Source organism: Chlamydotis macqueenii, chromosome 1 (genome assembly GCF_036417535.1).
Source record: "Chlamydotis macqueenii isolate bChlMac1 chromosome 1, bChlMac1.mat, whole genome shotgun sequence".
Taxonomy (NCBI): Eukaryota; Metazoa; Chordata; class Aves; order Otidiformes; family Otididae; genus Chlamydotis; species Chlamydotis macqueenii.
The window spans coordinates 54,355,041-54,377,011 of NC_141556.1; the positions used below are offsets into that span (position 1 = coordinate 54,355,041).

At 44.7% G+C, this 21,971-nt stretch overlaps 1 protein-coding gene across 1 annotated transcript in view; it reads right to left on the bottom strand.

Moving 5' to 3' along the window:
- Positions 1-7,703: 7,703 nt before the first annotated feature.
- Positions 7,704-21,971, bottom strand: part of PLBD1 (phospholipase B domain containing 1) — a 43,696-nt gene continuing 29,428 nt past the window's right edge. Inside the window, exons 6-11 of the mRNA XM_086740102.1 lie at positions 21,818-21,962; positions 14,415-14,615; positions 14,162-14,302; positions 10,724-10,909; positions 9,576-9,682; positions 7,704-7,968 (exon numbers count right to left, since the gene is read on the bottom strand). Of these exons, the coding sequence (XP_086596228.1) occupies positions 7,801-7,968; positions 9,576-9,682; positions 10,724-10,909; positions 14,162-14,302; positions 14,415-14,615; positions 21,818-21,962 (948 nt within the window). The 3' untranslated portion in view covers positions 7,704-7,800. The remainder of the gene's footprint in view (positions 7,969-9,575; positions 9,683-10,723; positions 10,910-14,161; positions 14,303-14,414; positions 14,616-21,817; positions 21,963-21,971) is intronic.

Below are 21,971 nucleotides of genomic sequence, written 5' to 3' on the forward strand. Positions count from 1 at the left end.
GTAATTCTTGAGTAGTTTTTTTTGTCCTGTCAAGAATATTAAGAGTATACAGACAGTATTTTCCACCAGAGCCTTTCTCTGTTCTTTTGGGAAAGCTGTATGCTGCAGTTCAGCCAAAGAAGAAACCTCTGTGGTGTGGCACCGTGAAAGCTTCTAGCTGTTTGCACTCAGTTTGGATATTCAGTTAGTACAAAAAGATAAGAAGTTGGCTTCCCAGTCCTCTTCTCTATCTCAGTCACCTGCCTGCCTCTGCAGAAAGCTAACACACCCAAAGCAGTTTAGGAAGAATTTGAGACACTGACCCAAAGCTTGTGAGCAATTGCAAATGTTAATAGATGCTTTCATGATGCTTCTGAAAAGAAAATGGTGCATCTGCCCCACTGTCACTGACACGTTAAACTTGCTTTTTGCAGAACCAAATTGTAATGCACCTGGACAAGAAAGTGTATGTCAGGTTTTTATTTTGGCACTTCTCAGAAGAAGGACAGCAGTCTCATTCCTGCCCAGCAGAACCAAACAGTGGATTTAGAAGAGAAGGAGTTTTTTGGGTTGTTTTCAATCCACTTCACCATGTAGCAAAGCTGTACATGTCTTCATTTCAAGGCTCTCTTTCTTAAAACTAACGCTTCTAAATGTAAAGCCAGGTTGAAAAGGGGCAGGAAGAATTAAATCCCAGAACGTGGCTGGTGAAATACGCTATGAGATTATGAATTCTCCAGTTGTGTTCCCTTTGAGAACTTTTGTCAGTGAAAGAAACTGCACTGTAGACGTCTGTCTATACTATCTTACTGCACTCTGTCATGTAACTGGGATTGTCACTTCTGTCAGGTGAGTAACAAATATTTTCTATGTGGAAACTTGCATTTAAAGTACAGCAGTTTTATTGATTTGGGCAAGCAAAAATTCTGTCCAAATCCACATATTTCAAGAGAAGGTTCACACTGAATCTCGTATATGACCGATGTGTAACCTTTCCGTTGAGCAACAGTTGTCCCTGTATTACTGGTGCCAATAATCAATAATGCCTTGAATTTTTATATGTTTCGTGAAATGTTTTGTCTGCCTATTTCAAGGAATAATTACTTCATCATGCATTTAGTCTGCTTATCAAGCCAGTTCTGTAGTAGAGGTTAGAGCAGTTCATTCCAGTTGGTGGCTGTCACATCCTCCTTGGGTAATTTTTTTTGTCTTTGAGGTGGTACCAAAGGGCCCTTGGCCATATCACTACAATGAGGTTTTATAGTTTGAAAGTTAAAATAAACATTAGAATACAACCTAGAACTTACGCTGCTTATTTAATTGTGATTCCAGCCCAAACTATACATGAGCTTTTCTATAGGTTACGACTGTTCTTAGCTTTGTCTTGCTTGAGATAGGCGGGGTTGTGAGAGACCTGTGTTGGAATTGTTTTCTTTCCTCCAATGGAGGTGTTGTTAGGGATGGTCTGGTATTGTGTTTGGAGGTTTTGTGGGCTGCATCTTCAGAGAAAGAAGACTCATCTTTATTTACTAAAGAAAGATGTAGTTCTCGACTGAACTGATTGTAAACACTGGCTTCTGGCTTAATAGATCCATTTCTGCTCTGTATGGCAGAGTGCAGTTGATTTTTTTTGTGAACAGATTAAATAAGTCAGCTACCATTTGACCAAAGCCATTGCTGTGGGGTGAAAGCTGACTTCTCTTTTGTTTCATCCCAGCAGAGCTGTTAAAGGTCCAGTTGCAGGATCTCAAGCTGCAATTGCAGGATCTCAAACAAGTAGAGGTGGCAAAGATTCTGATAAAGCATCACTTGACTTCCAAATGCCTAGCTCAGTCTGGAGACCTTAAAGGGTAGCTTAAATCCTTAAATCACTGACACGCAAAGAGAGAACCATACCATTTCCATGAAATCATTTTCGTGGTGGAGCAGATCTCTACAGTTCACCCCTTATGCAGACAAACAGGAGTATTGCTTACCTCTTTAATTTGTGGCACTTTTCCCTGCCTTGTGAGGTGGCTAGTTATTTTATTATCCTTTATGTCCCAGAAACAATAAAACTATTGAGAAACTAAATTTCTGCTAGCAACAAACACTCAGAAATCATTTATTTCATTTAATGAACTGTATCCCAAAATATCTGGGAACATTCAGTACAGGTCTGTTAACACTGTGCTTCTAGACTGGACTCTTCATAAAAGCGTTAGTTGCTGGAGGCTTCAATAATCCACTTTTTAAACAAGCTAAAAATCTCTGTATGACTTTTAAGTGGAAGGGTTGTTTTAGTTTCTTCTCTGCACTTCATGCAAGTTTTTCCATCTTATTTTCAGTAGCCTGGTATAAAGTTGTTCCCAACGTAGCATTTTCCTGTTGCTACTGGTACATGACATTTCAGCAGTACCGCCTTGGATCTAGTTCCTCATGTTTTAGCAAACACAGCACCGATTCTACATCTGTGTTTCCCATCGTTTACTTCCCGGTTTGTTTTAGGTTTGGTTTGTTTTCTCTCCGTGATACAAAGGCATCTGGATGTCCAGGTTGAAAGTAATTTGAGTTCAGTTTCCAGTTGGAGAGGAGAGGAGCCCTGCTGTGAAGTGCTGATGGCAAAATCCCATTTCTTTCTGCTGTATTCCTCCCAGTTACAGCTTCACTGGCCTCCTTTTATTTCAGTGTATGTCTAAAAAAGCTTTATTGGACACAAATAACTAAGCCCTAGAAAGGGGGCAAACTGAAGTAGCAGCTTCAGAAAATGTGAGGGCGCAGCGGCAGGTTCCCCTCAGCCTGTGTTTATTTCCATGCCGTGACCAGTCTCCCTAGGAGTAGCAGATGGTCTCAAACTTTGCTCCATCAAATTTTTTGTGCTCCCATTGGCTGTGTTGGATCACTGAGCATGAGCACAGAGATGCTCACCCATGCCAAGGTTTTTAGCACAAGGCTGGAAATGCCTGTGGTGTCTTCCCTGTAAAAAGAAGGGGTCCTGCCCTGCTTCCTTTCGAAAACAACGCCAAAACCCCTCGTGCCTTCAGTGGGAGCACGACTGGGCCCAGTAGGATCTGAGCACCATTTTGCATTGTAACAAAAATAGTCACTTCAGCCCTTCCTTTATGCTGTTTGTCTTAAATGTCCAGTAAATCAGAATCTGTATTTTATGTAGGCACAGGTCAGATCTGTTCCTGCTCCCCAGACAGCCGTTCCCCAGTATTAGAGTATTGCATACACTGTACAAAAATCAAGCTGTGATTCTGCCTTCCTATAAACTCTTGAGTATTTTCATTTAGTCAAAAATATCTATCCATATTTTTAAAATAGAAGCTTGCTATATTAAATATATATTTTTTTAATTTGTTGGTTTGGGTAGGGGTGGGCATTGTATGAAAACACTGGAGGGAGGAGTTCAAATGATGCTGAGCCAGCCCTGCCACTAAAATCTATGTTCTCTTCCAAACACCTTCTGGGACGAGAAAGGAAAAAAAATAAATATAGCTAAGAGAAAGCAAATGAATGAATTTTCCTTTTCACCCCTTCTAAGTACCTATTAAAATACATCTTTGTTTCTCATTGTCATTACTCAGGCTGAGCATTCTTTTTTTCTTTTTTATATATATATATATATATATATACACACACACACACACACACACACACATACATATATATATATATATATATATTTGAAGTGCTGTCTTAATTTAATGGGGTCTAGCTGTAAATAAGATAACTGGGTAGTAGCTGTTTGGGGAGTCCTGTTCAGCTTTAGTAATTTATTGGCTGTTGGGAGTCAAACGTGCAAAATCCTTTGTTAGGAAACTCAGAATCTGATTTCTTGTCTTGTTTTGCAGCTGGACTTGTAAATACGAAAAAAAAAAAAAAAAGTAGGACTCACTTAATGTCCAGTTTAAACTGGGCAGTTGCAAACTCTCCCCATTTTTGTATGTACTGTAGATTAGTGTGTGTCTGTGTTAACTGTAGTGGGGTTTTGTCTGACAAGCCTGAAATTTATACTTTGAAATAAACTACTGGGTTTTTAACATTTTGAGTCATCTGTGCTTAGTTCCAGACATCTCAGGAGACAACTCTTTTCAAGAACAGCCCAGTGTGTGCTCTTCCTCTTCAGACGTGTTGCTGCCTTCCTCCAGTAACATGGAGCAGCGATGGTTGGCCTCTAGGTCATTCCCAGAAAGTCAACTGCATGATGCTGCTCTCCCAGAAGCAAAAAACCAAGAGCAACGCTGTAACTTCTGGAAAGTCACCTTCCAGGCACTTCTCAAAGCAAGGGGCTGTGTATCTTGGAGAGGCAGAATCTAGTAACTTGAACCCTAAAGCTGCCCCAGAGGAGGGGGACAGGAATAGAAAGCAGATGCCTGGTGCTACTTTCCTCTCCCTAGAAGAGGCCGGGTTTGACCTCTGAAGAAATGGTCATTCCTTTAGCAGGCTTTGTCCGAAGTACAGACTTCAGTTTTTCACAGCATCCTTAAGCATTAGAGCCTTGAGCCCAACTGGCTGTGCTTCTCAAGCCAGGGGGACAAGCTGTTGTGCACAGAGCTAATCACATCAGTCAAGGGTAATGAAATCTGGGGTAATAAAAAGGGTGTTTTAGTACAGGGATCAAGAAAGTCTTGCCCCTCCACCCTGTTGCTTTTTGGGGTGGAAGCCAGGTGTAATAATTAGTTTCCTGCCCCTTCCTACAACTTGGTTCAAGTCACTGTCCAAAAGATGATGGACTCCTGTGAAGTGATGCCTGAACACCACCACAGTTTTTCAAACTGCATATTTAGAAGAAGTATATGTACTGCACAGTTTAGACTATTAGTTTTATCACAAAATAGAGTGTAACCGCACAGCTGAAGCACTGTGGTAAGCGCAGTGTACAGCAAAGTGAACACCCAGAGCACTCAGGCTCTTTTGCTGCAGGGTAGCTTTGCTGTACAAAGTGGGGCACGGCTGGATAGAAGTGCTACAGCCTCAGAGCAGAAAAGTAAATACAGCAAAGTGCACAACTGTAGACTGCTGCTGCTCCTACTGTGTAACATCAGAAAACTTTTTAAAAAGGTAAATAATCTGCCCCAGCACCAGGAGTCTGACAAATAAAGCTGGTTACTCCCTGGCGCGTGCTGTGCGGTTTTACCCAGACAGGACCCAGTGGTGTAAACATTTACTCCTAGAAAAGAACGCTCTGTTTTACCCACAACTCTGGGTCTGAGCACAAAGCAGCTCTGCCCTGAGGGCAGGAGGCTCACGGTGGGAGAAGGGCCCAGCTCCCACTGCCACAGCTGCTGCCTGCCTCCAGTCCCTGCGGGGGGGGGGGCATCCAGCTGTGCCCAGCGCCAAGAACACTGTCCAGCACAGTAACCAGTTGCCAATTTCCTCATCCCTAGGGACCAACTTTTAAACAATACTTTTCCATTAGTATTTTTATATAAGATGGGGTGAAACGGCAGTAAATAGAACCTGCTGTGTTGCCTAGGAGTGGCAGTCAAGTAGCAAACAGCGTCCTCCAGCCACTCTGTGCTTCCGGTCTCAGCAAGCAGCTGTCTTGGTTCTCTGCTTGCTGTCAGCTCAGATCCCTGTACCGCCCTTCATGACCCAGCACCATTCCTTCCTTTAAGTGTGCACCTTAATGCCTGTTACAGCCTGTCCAGTTCAATTCAGGCTGTGGCAGTGGCTCTGTAGCTGCCAGTCTCCAGCACAAGAGTTTAAAATGTCCCTAAAGGCAGTGATCAGCAGCAAACACCCGAGGGCTACATAAAAAAAAAATGCTTGGTTCATATTTGGTGCTTAGCCAAAAAAAGCATCAAGATTGTTGCCCTGTAAAGCTGAAGTTGCAATCAGAGCTCAAAAAACTGACAAACCAGGCAGAGGGTGAGCCACCCTTGATGACGAGCCAGCAGGAACAGCAGCCAGGCCTGCACAGGCTCCAACCAAACAAAGCAAGACGAGTGACACAGGGACAGGTCGTTTCCTCACACTTAGAGCTGCCAGGGCCCAAAACTGAGGTAGGGCTGTTTGGTGGAGCACTTCTGTTCAGGCTCAGCAGGACATCACAAGTCCCAGGTGCCCCACTGCTCTTCATTCAGCACAGCTGGAAAAGGGCAGGGAGGAGCGGCTGGGGGTTGTAAAACGTTACACGGAGATGGTCTGTGCACACAGAGCTTGGGGCAAGGATGAGCCACACAGGGGCACGGGCTCACACAGGGGCTGAGGTGGCTGCAGTCCCAGCTGTGGGCAAGCAAGACACCTTCACTGACAGAGAACCTCGGGATAGGACTAAAGGGAGGGCGTGCTGTGTTCAAAACTCTGGGACTAGGAATGCCAGAAAGGGACCTAGGGACCACTCTGCCAGAAAGCACCTGTGCAGCACTGCCATCGCTTTCTGTTCCCAGGAGCCACCAAGCAAACATCACTCTCGTCCTCCTCTAGCACAGGCACAGCTGGGACTGGCACATGCACCAGTGCGTACACTTAGGCTGTGGCTGTGGCTGTCTGGGTACAACAGCTGAGTGATTTGCTAAGAGCTGTATTGCAAAGCAAAAAGCAGCTCTGTGGCAAGTACATCAGCAGTCAGCCATTTTACACAGCGCTCTCCTACCCCTGCACGTGGCAGAGATGCTCTCTTCAGCCTCTCACATTTCCTCCTCCTGCGACAGCAAATCAATCACTTCAGTCCCTGCGTGGATTTTTCATCCTCAGCAAAAGCTTTGCTGTAACTTCTGGTGTCCTTGGCAGAAAACAGCACTACTGTGCAAGCCAAATATTTAGGGTGGAACCTCACCCATGCTGCAGTAACTCACTCCCTTCCCCATCATATGAGCTGAACTCCAAGGCCTTGATCAAAACCTCGCACTGCTCATTCTCCACCTTCCTATTACAGGGCAGTGCTGTGCAGTGTTTAGCTTGGACCATCAGGGCCATGAGCAAAGAGCTGTTTGTTTTGTTTTATTTAATTACATGTATAACATCTAGCACAAAACAGCCCAGTGACTCCTCAGTGTAAACACAAGTGACCAGGAGTAACAGGTACAGCCCTGGCCCTTACAGCCGTCTCGCTGTCACGTTCCACAGCTGAGGGAACAGGCAAAGAGGTCACTGAACAACTGCACGGGCTGATCAGCTAGAGAGCCATTGCACAGACACACACAGTTCTTACGCTGCAACCTAGGGCAGAGGGGAGAGTGTGAAGTGTGTTTCCAAAATCACCAGGCACATCCCCTCCCTACCTTTCACAGCCTGAGCACTGTAATGCTGCTTTGGTGAGATAAAGGAAATGTTGCAGACACCATTGAAAAGTTTTGGAGACAAGAGGCAGACTGATCTGCCATGGAGAACACAGCTTTGACTCTCTCCGCTAGCACCATTCCTGGGTGAGAAGCAATGAGCAGCGCCTTCAAGATGCGCTGCAAAGACAAAAGGCAGACCTGAAGCCAGCGCTGAGATAAGGCTACTGGGCCCAAAGCAGCCACCTGGCTTGGCCCAGCCCTGGAGGCAGGTCCCACCGTCGCTACTAAAGATAGATCGCTCTCACTGATCAGGTGTCAGCTCACTCCTGCTGTGGGAACAGCTGTGATGATGGCTCAGCTCACCGGAAAGCAGTGCCAGGCCTTGCTTCCCATCAATCCTAGTCAGAGGAAGGACCACCCAAATGGCTCAGAAGAATGGAACAGGCATTGGGCTGCGCTGAGGCGGTCAATGGCGGTACAAATTGCCTAGGACAGGGAACAGGCAGGACAGGGTAAGGCACAGGGACGTGGACATCCAAGTCAATTTATTACACATAGGAATGAAAACCACCATTAAAAAAAAATCCATTTGGGAATATTGATACTGGTTTTACAGGATCGGCCGCATGGTGACGAAATGGAAGTTGTATGATTCTGGCAGGCCCTGGTGTCGCGTGTGGTTAAACCGTCGCCAGGTGAAGACAGGGAGACCGCCCTGTACTGGGGGGCCATTGATTGCAGTGGCTGTGAACGCTGAAGCCAGGCGGAAATCTGACACCTGTAAAAAACGACAAGAGTTTCAGGATAAAAAGGGTTGCGTGGTGTTTGAGAGGCACTCGTCCCACAGAGCAGGAACAGCTCCGGGAGATTTGATAACAATAAAGTAAAGAAAGTGAGCAAGGGGAAGCGCACACTGAGCAGGCAGCCTTCCTCCCCTGCACAGAGGCACCTTCAGCCACAGAACAGCCAGCGCTGACGGGCAGCAGCCAAGCACCAGCCCAGCTGCCCTCTAGCCCTTGCGCTACCCAGGGCGAGAGAGGCAGCACATCTGCCCTCAGGACAACCCTTCCTGGGTCGGGGTACCTCCAAAAGAGCTGGAGCTGGAGCAGGCAGCCCAGATGGCCAGCCCTAAGCTCTGCTTTGTGTTAAGCACTTGGGCTGTCCCCCTGGGCACTGACAGGGTAATTTCAGAAAGGGCAAAGCTAGCACAGAGTTAATGCTGCTGCCCAGACCCTGCCCTGTTCCTTCATTTCCTCCCAAGGGGTCCCCAGCCTGCTCCGTCTTCCCAAACTCAGAGACACTTTACCTTTACATTACCTTTAGTATTTACAACAGGCCAGCATTAGCTTCACTGCCAGGTTTTGCTTCTGCTCTGGGCTATTTCTCTCAATGACTCCCTTCAGTCCCCTGTCCATCCCCAGCCCAGCCAGTTCCCCTTGCCCAACTGTGCTGACAAAGGCATCACAACCAGCGTGCACTTCCCTTACCAGACACCTCTACACAGCAGTTTTTCTGGATTCATCTTGTAATAACCAGCTCCGAGAGCTCCTACTGGCCAGTACAGCAGGCAGCTGGTCTGGGCCTGTGCAAGCTGAGTGGACACACAGCACTGGTAACGCCAAAACAGCCTCCGCAGGGCCCATCCCAGCAGCCAGACTCACAATCCAGAAAGGCAGCAGGCTGCTCCCCACGGGATAAAGCACCGTACGACCTCCCAGAACACCAAGGCTGGGCAGCCGCTTACTTGGGTATTGCCCCTCACGCTGAAAATGCCATACAAGCTGCCTAGAAAAACTGCTGCTTTCTGCAGGACAGTGGGTCTCAGGATTTTCCCACATGGTCCCAGCAAGCCAAGTGATCTTTACCAAACTTTGCTAAAAGCAGTTTCACAGAGAGGTGGAGCCCTGGAGCAAGGTGAGTCACTAGAGAGCCAGGCTTTTGTAAAGGCAAAGCCAAAGTAAGGCTGACAACACATTCCTGTGGGCTCTGGAGACCACCCACACAGTCCCTGTGAACAGGAGGCTGAAGCTGTGCAACAGGCACCTTCCCCAAGTGATGTGAAGACTCATTTCAGCCTTCTCTTAGGTTCCTCCCATAAGGCTTTGGGGTTTAACCCCTAAACACCACGAGTTCCCATGGACATAATTATTTTGCACACTTTCCTCTGTATCCTCTGCCCTCTGCTGCTGTGCCAGGGACAGGAGATAGGATACTGCACAGAATTACCATCTCAGGATCTGTCCAAGCACTGGAACAGCATGAAAAGAGGGAACAGACAGGACTGGCCATGCCTGCACCAGTGCAGGGAAACCTGCTACAGGTCTGATAGGAGCAGAAAAATGCTGCAGCAAACATTCAGCAGATACTGAAACTGAAGTAATTTACCTTGGAGTCATAGCAGCCTGCAGGCACTGGAAAAGAAGGATTCAGGTCTTCCCGGCAGCAAATGGTGTTGCAAGGATTGCGTTCAGCATAAGGATCACGCTGGTAGTCTGGGCAGAAGTGTGATGGAGAAGGGAGGAAAGAAGAAAAGAAAACAATTTAGTCCCCTCACAAAAAGCTGATGCAAAATGCCCAAGCCACTAAAAGCTGGGTAAGCGTGCCGGCAGAAACACAGATCTATCACATCGGAGCTCAAGATAGGATATTAAGTAGACAGGCTCCTAATTTGAGTCCATACAGCTATTTCCGCTGCCAACAAACATCTGCAACTCCACATGACGAAAGTTTGCAGGAACTTTGTCAGGAGACAAGGAAAGGGTCGGGGAAGGGAATGAAAAGCGCAGCAGTGAAAGCCTTTGTTTTCCTGTGCTGGACTAAAATAAGTGCCAAAGAGTAAAGCCTTTCAACACCCGTTGTAGTAGCTGCAAGCTCGGAGGGGAAGGCGAACAAGCCTCAACATCTCTGAGCATGCTGCTACTCACAGCCCAAACAGCAGGGATACCCCACCCTGGGAGAGGCCTCCCAAACCCCAAGGCTGGTAATCAGTGTGCTCCCTGTAATTGCAAATAAAAATACAGCATCTAAAGCCATCTGTACTTAGAGATGGGCTCAGCCAGAAGTTAATTATGCTGGGTTTAATCCCACTAAGGAGAACCCTGTCAGGGAAAAGCAGAGCAGAGCACCTACCAAGGATAATTTGCCTGAACAGGGGAAAAAAGACTGGAAGTTTTCCACTAACTTCTCTGGTCTGACCTGACCTAATTCTTGTTTTGGATTTAAGGCTTTCGAGATTGACAGGTTGTAGATGTGTTAGGTAACAGCAGTCCACAGAATCTCTTGGAGTGTCAGAAACTCTCTAGAAAGGTCAAACACCTAGAACAAGAACCCTTTGGGGCTTGAAGGAACCCAGTCTTGTTTCTGTTAAGAGTAATTTTAGCCTGGTTTCCTACCTCAGCAGAAACCTCGTGTTATCCTTTCGCTTTGTGTGTACTCCGTACCCAGAGTAATATAACTGACCAGTATGTGAGGCTGCAGCTTCCTACTATCATCCAAGAAATAAAAGTAACACAGTACATAAACACAAGTCTTACTGTTGTATCTCATGATGTACTTCATGCTTTCCAGGTTGGTCACCTTGCCCTGGTCTCGACGGAAGATTTTTGCTCTTGGAGCAAGCTCATAAGAGAAATCCATGCCATATTTCTCAACGTATGCTGCGTATCCACTGAGATTGTAAATCTTTTTATGGAAAGGGATATTGTATGAAGGCCAGTAACCTGCCAGAAACAAAACTCAATCTGTTCATCACTTAGAAAAGCTGAATGCTCTTGCTTATATCAAAAAAGAAAATTAAACCATTTTCCATACTGCATTGGCTTAACAGCATGTCGAGGAATAACACGTCAAACTGGTCTGAACACAAGAAAATAAGGCAATAGTCACGGGCATGACCAGGGTTGACTCCCAACGTAACACCACTGGAGACTGTACCCAGGCAACCCGCCCCCAGACTTCCACCCTGAGGACTCATCCTGCACAACAGCCGAGATCAGACCTGCAGGAGTCTGCGGTGAACAAGCAGAGCAACCACAGCCCTCCCACAGCGGTTTCCCTGCTCAACCTCAGAGGAGCGCAAGATCACTTAAGTCCACCAAACTTCCCAGTCACTCCCTTTTTCCCCGGGCTTCCCATCTCACCCAGGCAGAGTAACACATTGTGCTGAGATGTCAGGGACGGAAGGACGGACACACACGCAGACCACAGAGCTCACAGGGGTGAACGGGAGGCAGGTTAGCAACGCAGAGGTGCAGCGGTGGCTGGAAAGTGGTGGTTGCTCTCAGTGCTAAGGACAGATGGGAGGACAGCTGCACAGTTGCCAGTACCTGCCTTTGAGGGTTAAGAAGAGCAGAGCCCTGCCCTAACTCTTCCAAGCACAAGTGTGAACCCTGCAGTTTTGTTAACTCTGAAGAGCAGGGTTACCAGCCAGAACTCCAGAGAGTTTTAGGTAGGCAACATACAACTGCCTGAAACAAGACTAGTCTAGGAAACAGAAAAGCTGTAAAGAACCAGAAGACCATCCAAGCCAGGATCTGGGTACAGCAAGTCCTGGAAGAAATAAAAATTGATAACTATAGCACAATTTTTAAATTTCTTTTTTAATTTTTTTTTTTTTTCACAAGACAGGCACCAAGAAGTGTTTAGGCAGAGAGTATATATCCCAAGAGCAGCACACTTGCAATTTCTCTCCAAAGCACTGGCCTTCCGGTTATCAGCAGGGAATGCTGCTACTCCAATCACACACACCAGGATTTGGCTTAGAGATTTACTACCTAGACACTGGTAAATGCAGCACTCCATGTACTAACATCAGCAATACTGAGAGGCAGAGCCATGAGAAGAGATGGTGGAAGAGACTGAGATCCCAGGTTCTGATCTAATGTGATGCTTTTGTTGCTGAAATGGCTGCATGACTCGCTCATCATCAGGAAATGTGAACGGCAGCCACTGCTATGCCCTATCCCTATACTGGAGACAGTATTGCTCTCTCCCACCTCCTCTAAAGGATTCCTGAGGTTTCATTGTCAACACACAGAAAGCACCTTGACATCTTTGCCTGGAAAAGGCAACATAAGAGATGCCTGGTTTTTAGAACTCACCCGCAGTGGCCTACGAAACAAGCTGACGGAAGCCCTTAAAATTAAAAAAACTTTCAATTTTCAAACCCTTATAAAAAATGCTTCCTTCTTCCTCAGATACAGGGCTTACTACAGCAACACTTGCCTTTTTTCACCCGAGAACTCAATTCTCATTCTCTGTTGTTTCTAGGTTTATGCTTGAAAGAAACTTAAAAAGCCAATGCTGGTACAAACTCACTCTGACCAGCTGCAAGGCAATTACGGAATGTGCCAGGGAGGGCTACTCTACAAACACTTGAAGCCAGCACTGCTCTTCCTCCACCTGGGCTGCTCCGAGCACCAGGGAACAGAGAAGGGGGCTCAGTCGGATTTGTCTTGCGTCCTGCGTGGAGGAGTCTAAATCTGCTGCTTACAGGAGCAATGCTGGCTTACAGCAGCTGAGGTCTCTAAGGCAATACTTCTGCAGTGCTGTCCTTCTAACGTTTAAGCAACCAGAGACTGACTGTGGAGTTATCCGAAACACACAGGGTGCACTTAGATACCTGGGAAAAGCCATACTGTAAGTGTAAAGTAATATGTAACTTCTAACACATGCTGCCACCTTCCAGAGCAGAGCAGCCACAGATCTCCAGGAGGGAATAAGTAGTCACTGTCTGCCCAAGTTCAGGGGTTGGGCTCAGTCTTACAGAGAATCCCACGCAGCAGCGCTCTCAAGTCACTGCTGAAAAGGAACTCAGGGAAACCCCTAAGCCTGACCTCTCTGCACAGGTGCAGCGGTGCTGTGAAATGGCTGCGTTGCTTCAAGTGCCAGAGCTAGAGAGGTCTCCATTAGTATTTTTTTGTCTGCGCCACAATCCACAACACAGAGAAGCCTGACACATTTCGTCATCTGAAGTACACACAAAGGTGGGAAGATAAGGTGCAATAGCCTACTTTTGTATCTTCAACAGACAAAGGAGCCAGAGAAGCACAAACAAGAGACATGGGATTTTTCCAAATTATCAATAAGAAACATCTCCTAAAGCCATGTTGACATTGTGGCAATGCCTAGAGTAAGACAGAAGTTTCCAAGGAGCCAGACACAAGGAAAAACTCCAAAGGGAAACAACTCCAGGTGCTAACATAAATGCATTTCCAATCATTTTGATGATGAACAGCAATGAATCAATTCACCTCCTGAGCATGTGATTAGAAGAGGTAGCACGAAGCACCACACACACTTTAATTTAATACTTTAATTTAATTTAATTCCACTTAAATTTGTGGAATGAGCTCAGTCTTTTGGATGCCGACATAAAGTGTCTAGAGAACACTTGTAAATGAAACCTGACAGTGGATGTTTTGCTTCACCTATATTTTTGTTTGCTTGCTTTCCATCAACTTGTTGCTAGTCTTGCTGGGGGATTAAGGAATCTTTTAAACAGCAAATATTTGCCACATAACAGAGCTCCAGAAGAGTTCAGGAGCTGAATCTACCAGGGAACTTCTCTCATATTTAAAAACTCATCTCCTTGTAGGGTGACCCACTCACCAAACACTTCAGGTAGTCCACAGCATCACAGTTATTTAGTGCTGCTTCAAATAGAAGCATGGGTCTCGAAGACACGCAAAGTAATATCGGGGAAAAAAAGGAAAGAAAAGAGGTAAAGACTATTTTTGCCTCCCCTGTTTTAAGAAACACAGATGCTCACCACATTTCTGCCACAGCATATAGGAGAAATTAATACAACATTATTGACCTAGCAACAGACGGATGCTCAGACAAAGCATTCTAACTTGAAACTCAGCACTAGTGTCCAACAAACTCTCCCCAAGTACAAACAAAGCACAATTCTCCATCAGCTGTCAAAGAGATGGCTTTCCTAAGCCAGTAACTACTACAGGAGCTCTTACCTTTCCGGAGAACATTTGTTTGATCAGAATACTCAACAAGGGTTGGGATCTGCTCAATAATGTACAGTGCACCATCATCAAGGCTCTTCTGCAGCTTGACCTTCTTCAGGTCCAGCACCATGTACTGATTGTTGTAGGTCCCTAGGTATGGGAGCAAAGAGAGAGTTACACGTCCTGCCTGGGGAAGGAAAAGGGCACAAGGGGAAGAGGGAACATGTCCTTTTTTCTAGGATTCATAGGAAAGTGTATTTACCAGAGTTGCACTTTGAGAAGGTTTCTGCCCAAGTCTTGCCACCATCTGCCATCATGTTAGCAATGCGGACCCTCTGCCAAGCGAACAAGGATTCAGGCACCACTTGCTTAATGAGGGTTTGGTTGAAGACACTGTTGGTAGTCTGCAACATTATCAAGCCGCTGCCTAGTATGTAAAAGTCATCCAGGGACACCAAAAAGCCTTAAACAGCAATAATACAAAGTTTGTTATCTTTGTGAACCTTTGATATACTCACAGAACAAAACAGAGAAACAAGTCAAGAGGATATGAATGAGCAAACGTGTGTGTGTGTTTGAAGTCAAACTGCATAAATATTAAAGATCAGGTGGTGACTTCTGCAAGTCCTTTAAGCCCATCTGTCAGCACAGTTTCTCACTTGTCATGCTTTCAACACAACTTAATTCTTTGTCTAAAGCATTTGCTTCATGTTTGCTTCCCAAGCTTGGCAGTTTCTCCTTCATATCTCAAGCTACGTCTTATGTTGAGGATCACATACTGTAAATGCCTAGTGAGTGTTTGTTTCTAACAAAGAAATTCCTTTTAAAAATACAACATAAGAAAACTAAAACAAAAGTACAAACTCCACAAAGGTTTTCATCAACCAGTGTCAGTTTTAGATTTTTATTCTGTAAGGACAATAGGTATTCCTTTAAATCAATCCCTTCTGGACTAAATCAAGCACCAAGCAGAAAAACCTTCCTTCTAGTTTAATCTTTTCCAGTTTAACTATTCTTAAAAGCATCTCCAAGAAATGGGCACCTCTGAAATTACAAATCACATCCTGTACATGAAAGTTTTACCTACTCCTCTTTTTGATATGTTGTCATTGGGGTTTTTTTTTATGGCAAATTCAACACAGCAGTGAATCTCTGGGCAGGATTCCCTTCCAGGTTACATGTCAACAGAAGTACTAGGTCCAGTTGCAGATCCCACGCCAGGAGATGGCACACAGAGCTGCAAAGGTCAGCCATAATGCCAGGGACAGCATGGTGACTACTTACAAAGCAGAAATAACTTGACTTTGAGATTCCCCAGCAGATACAGGGCTGCCAGGTTGGAGAAGAAAGGTTGTTAACTGAGCTCCTGATGGGGAACTCATCCAGAATCTGGTCTCCTGCTAATGAGTTTTTAACGATAATACTCTTTAAAGAGTACAAAATGATAAAATGCTGCGCAACAGCATAATAGTTGGATTCCACTAAGAAATCTTCTACAGCAAGCTTTATTAATGCACTCTGCAAACAAACTAAGGTCAGCAACCTATCAGCTTTGCCTCCTATTCCCGGGCTTTCATCAAAAGGCAGACCACCTTGAAGCAAAAGTAATGTTTAAGGGCCCCGTTTCAGCAAGATTTCTTTAAAGTCTCAAGTTCTCAAATCAGAATAGATCCAGGAAAACACACTTTGTGGTCACGCGTTCTCTAAAAATACGCCAGTATAGAACAGGCAGAGCACCCTGGCAGCTTGTGGCTCCTACTATTTTACTACTGGAGACAGAAAAACAGTGTCAATAAATTACGTACACCAACAGCAGAGTTCTCTCTCAAATGAGTAAGGACAAGAAGAGAAACACTCTAAACCTGGCTCTGCCAGCCTATTTTATACAAAGACATGGGATACTCCAGCGATAAGCTGTTGTGTAACAAGTCAAGTGCTCGCCCAAACAGAGACCAGAAATGAAATTGTTACACAACTGATTTGAACGCCAATTCCCATGTGGGTGCCAATGTCAAGTGTCCCACTTCAAAATAAACCAAATAGTTTTTTCTTCTTTTTCAATCAACAGCTGAGATAAAATATAAAAACTCAACTCAAAGCAATTGTCAACACAAGGGATGATGCTGAATTAATTGCAGTTTGAACACTGTAATTCAAACGAATTGCAAAACTCAGCTAAGCTGAAAACAAGGGGATTTCCTTCTGGGCCCTAGTATTTACTGAGTTCTATCCTGCAATGTTTCATAATACAATGTGCCCTCCATGATACACCTAATTATTCCGAAAAAACATATACCATTTTGACTTAAGGTATAGGCAGCCCTGAAACAAAGGGAAGTAAAACACATGCAACAGGTTTACCCAGGGCAAAGACATCTACAAAAATAAAATCTGGGTGATGCCTAGAGATATCAGCAAGTATTTTATGTCCTCTTGTGTCATTCTTGTCTTTTTAAGTACGTATGAGAATCTGTTATAATTGAAAATGCCTTTTATGTCAACTGTTACCTCACTCTACAGTTCACCTGTTTTTTTTCTGTAAACTCATCTCCCATTTTTTATCAACAACTCAAGTGATTTCCCCCTCCACCAATGAACCTGACTGTTCCTACACAGAAACTAGCAAAAGCACTTCTGAGTGCATCTTCTGGGTCTGAGACATTTAGATTTAGTTTCCAGTCATCACTGGAAAACTGAAGTTTCCAGGGTCTGGAGTTTCATTCATCACGACAATATTAAACAGCCAAGCAAAGTAAAATATTTTTTGAAATCCGAGCCACAGTGCCCTCCAGAGAGCACACCAAATAGTATGTGGCGGGGCAACACATTCCTGACAGCTATTGTTCCTAAAGAGGTAGGCTGCTGCTTTCTGAATCAGATAGCATCTGCTTTTTGGGCATTTTAAAAGGTCTTTGTGTTCATTCAAGTACAGAAAGGGTCAGTATTACAGCCTGGAAGTCAGAGACATGAGGTCTAGCCACCACCTCACAAGGATGAGAGTAGCTCCCGACTGAGATGCTCAATGCTGTGGCCTATAAACACACTTGACAACGGGAAAAGAGACGTCTTCTCTGGATTAGCTTTCTTAATCCCCTATCAACAGCTGCTTCTCACACCAAGACTGAACTCCCGCCAGCTGCCTTCCTTTCACTCGCAGACTTCTCCTAAGCACTAAGAAACAGCACATCCCACACTATAGCTCTGGCCTCTCATCTCCCAAGTGCATCACACGCTTTCCTCTACTTCCCTCCAGGTTTTAGACAGATGTTGGAGAGAGCAGAGAAGCAAGAAATGGTCTCCCAATACCTCATGAGCAAGCTGGTCCCTTGAATACAACGGCTACCACCCTTTCTGTATTTTGTTCCTCCTAGCTCTTGCTGAGGCTGTGGGGAAGGATAATGCTGCACCTTCTGATCCTGCACCAACACCAGATTACGTCAAAGTGAGGAACACGTTATTTCTCTTTCCTGCCTCAGCAGCACACATATAGCCATCCATCAAGACAACTTGCGCCGTCTTGTTCCCCTGTCTCAGCCAAGCAAGATCCTGACAGCAGACCAGAGAAGCAAAGGTGGCAATAAAGTTTTTCTCAACTGTTTTGGTTAAATAGCTAAAAATCAGAGCACTTAACAGGACTGCGTCTCAGCCCAGAGAAAGCAGGTCACTAGCCAAACCAGAGTGCTTGGGTTCAAATGGTAGATGCCCTTTCTTAAATAGGGTTCAAAACTAACTCTTCAAGAAGAGGTCCATCCAAATGGATGGAAATCCTGGGAGCTGCAACCTCCCTGCTGTCCAAGGAAGACTGCAAATTTCATCAGGTAATTGGGCTCACTTTTTTGAATGCCTCAACGAGGCAGTGTAGAGCAGCGACTGCATAGCAGCCTTGGGGGGGTGGCTTTACCTTTGATCTTTTACTAGATACGTCCTGCAAAACACAGTACCTACCTAGTCTTTGTCATCACATTTCTTACCGCCTCAAATAAGCATAGCTTCACCCAACATTTGTTAGCAACTGTGATGTGTCTGTACAATTTGGGTTCTTTCTGCCTTCAACAGAAGAGAAAGCTAAAACTATGAGCAGAGTTCAAGCGAGGATTAGGATTAGCGTGGAAGTGAGCAGCAAGTGGCTAAATCATTCTGCAAAAGCAGAGATTACTACTACTGTTCATTTCCACTTGGCTGCACTTCTGCAGCGCTACTGTTGCTCTGAAAGGGACAAAGCAGCTAAGAGAGACTTGCCGCAACAGTGATGGTTGAGCACACTGGCAGGAATGTGGGGAACTGCTGGGAAAGCAGGGAGAGACTCTGCAATTCCTGCCTGTCCTCCTACCTGCTCAGTCACAGCAGAAGCAAGCAAGCGTGAGGCCCTCTAGCTGTATCATAAAGCACACGCTGACATGCATCATGGTTAGGCAACAGTCTTAGAACCTTTGAGTCACAACAAATACTACTTTTTGCAGTGTAGTAGCCTGTCTTTTGAAATAAATAAACAATATGTAAAACTTTACTCTGTGACGTCAGGAGAAACTGGGGAGTTGGCACATTCCTTCTCAGATGGCAAACAACTCCTTGAAGTTTTCTGACACAGCTTTTGGACAGCAGAAGAGTTTTACTTCATATCCAATCTACTGGATGACAGAAATCTTTTAACTACTCAGGTGTCACTGAAGGCCTGAAAGGACACTTGTCTTTTAATGTTCCTTGTTTCCTCCAAAAGTCAATACTTCTACGTACATTAGGATCGTGTTACTACTCAGGGGAGCTTACTTGTTTTTGGTCTTTCTTACTGGTTCTTTGTGTCTATCAGAACAACAGGGAACTTGCTGCAGGGAGAAGTCAGCCATCAAGATGTCCGTGCTCCTTGCAGAGGAGTTGGACTAGATGACCTTTAGAGGTCCCTTCCAACACAAACTATTTATGATTCTAAGTTGAGCCACAGCCAGGACCTGCAGATTCTGTGGTCAGCTGCCCTGAAAATACAAGGCTTCATCTCATCACAATGTGGAGCACAGGAATTTGGCAGTTCTCTCCTTCCTGTGTGATCATTACCAGGCCAGTGCTTTAGAGCTTGCTCATCCCCTGGAAAACTGCAAGTTTGTGAACTACACCCAGAGCTAATGCAATTTGCTGTAGTCAATGGATCATGCTTGTCTAGCGCTTGTGATAGTGCCCTGTAATTAGGTGGCCAGGGAGTACACTTTGCATACCACGGGTCTCTCAAACTTCACTGCAGCCATGGCAACCATGTTTTGCAACAGTTCTCACTGAATTTTTTTGGTAGAAGTACACTTCATCACATCACTGTGTCACAGTCTACCCGGCACAAGCAAGCTTTAAAATAAGCCATCTCTGCAGACCTAAACAGTCTCCGGGAAGCACGCTGGGATTTTACACACTAGCAAACAGACCCTAACCACTTCAGCGTAGTAGTAGCTGATTTTCAGGTATCCTCCCATACAGCAAGCTTTATCAGTCTCATCAAAAGAGAAGACTTGTATTTTGCTTCATATGAAGAACCCATAAAAGGAACAACCCAGAGACAGTAGCATTGACACCCACCAGAGATAAAATAAGAAATGCTCTGCATTGCTGATCCTGATCCCCAGTTTTGAATCTGCAGCACAATGAGCATGCAATAGTTGCTAAACAGAGCTGCGTTCTCCTGAAGGACAGTACCATCTTCAACACTATTTCTCCTGGGAGATATAAGATCCAGAGTAGCCTTCTGTACATTCAGGTGAACAGAGCTCAGACAGAAACCTTGGCTTTCTAACCAGGTTACAGAGGCTTGGCAAAATTGCTTGCAACAAGCAAGTGAAATTCCTCCAAGGGAATCAGAGATAACCCAAGCTCTTGAAAGGCTGTATACTTAACAGGCATTCGTCAGAATACCTCTACTTCTTCCTCAAAGCAAAAAAAATAATCTCAGTTGGCAAAGTGTTGCATTCCTGAGGGTCACTGAGGAGGGTCTGGACCCCACAGAAAAAGACTTCCTCCCAACATGACATGAATGCAACTGCTTTTCAAAACAGTTTCCCAGTCACAGACTCAGGAGTCCCTGTCATGAAGCACTCTTCCCTTGTAATAAGGCAAAGCGCAGTAATTCAACAAAGCACATTTTGAAATCATCAGCTAACAAAATTTCACCAGAATGAGACAGTCTCCTACAGCACATACTTAACTTTTAAAAGTTTATGAAGATTGAGTGCTTGGGTATTTTTGAATTTGAAATTCCACCTTAAAAACTTACGCAATACTACCTCACTCTTAGAGTCTTAGATTTGCTTTGGTTTTTCATATTCACCCTTTTTGGTGGTCCTCTACGTATTTTACCACTGAAACATTAACTGCTAGCAATTTCTAACATTCTTCAAGGAAACATGAGAATATTATATGCTGCCTAATCTTTTCAAGGGAGACTTTAAATATTCTGGTTGTGTTCTCGTTTTGCCTGAGATGGAATTAATTTTCTTCCCAGTAACTGCTGTGTTTTGGATTTGGTATGTGAAGAACGTTGATAATACACTGATGTTATTAGTTGTTGCTAAGAGATCAAGGACTTTTCTCAGCTTCCCAGGTTTTGCTAATGTGCAAGTGCAAGAAGCTGGGAGCGGTAGAGCCAGTACAGTTGACCCAAACTGGCCAAAGGAAGTATTCCATAGCATAAACATCATGCTCCGTATATAAGGGGGGGGTCAGTCGGTGGGCAACTCTCTCTGTCTCTTCCTCTCCCTCTCAGGATCATTCAGAGATCACTGCTTGGGACAAGCTCTATCGGTCATCAGGTTGTAAGAAATTGTGCACTGTTTGTTTTGTATATTCTAGTTATTGTTATTATTATCATATTACATATATGTATATAGTAGTAGTATTATAATCGCTTCCTTTGCTGTCCTAGTAAACTGTCTTTATCTCAACCCACAAGTGAATCTTCTTTTCTTTCTCATTCTCTCTTCCATCCCCGTGGAGAGTGGGAGGATAAGCAAGTGGCTGTATGGTGCTTGGTTGCAAACTGGGGTTAAACCTGACAGCCTGCTATATTAGTAACACATGAAAAAAAGCACAGAAAAATACTCCCCTATGCAACAGCTTATAGAGAAGCTGCAAGAGGGAAATAGGGGGGTGGGAGAGGGGAGGAACGACACAAAAAAAAAACAAAAACAAAAACAAACAAACAAAAAAAACCCACCACAACTGAAGGTTTGCTAACCCAACACCAAAGAAGGCAATACAGTTTCAAATGCCTAGTGTTTGATACTCTCTAATAATCCCATTACAGCACGAGTCATGCCACACTTGTAAACAGATGTGTTCAAAACTGTTCTTACCAAACATGGAAATGCTATAGGCAAGGTGAGAAGTTCAACAGTTGAGATGACTGCAAACTACACGAGCAGAATTCAAAGCAGCATGTTTGTGCCAGAGGTAGAATATTTAACTAGTATTATTCAGAGCAGTGAAGGCGATTAATCAACAACAAAAGATGACGACAAGCCAGAAAATTGAAGATGACATTTTGTCCTCTCAGTGGCTACAAGTTTTAAGGTACATTGAAGCCACTGCTTGGTGACGGATCATCCTTTCTATAGGCAAGACATCTGCAGTACAGTAAGATGGTCCATGCCATCTTGGATATCTACATTAGTTTGGTTTTCTTGACTTTACCTGGGTAACTGCTGAATGAGACACGGCTGGTGCTAGTGTATGGATCAACTATATTGAAGTTCCAATGCTTATATATTCTCAGCGTGGCCGCATATGTAAACCAGCTGGAATGAGCAAAATATATATTCTCGTATCCAGGTAGAATCTGGGAAAC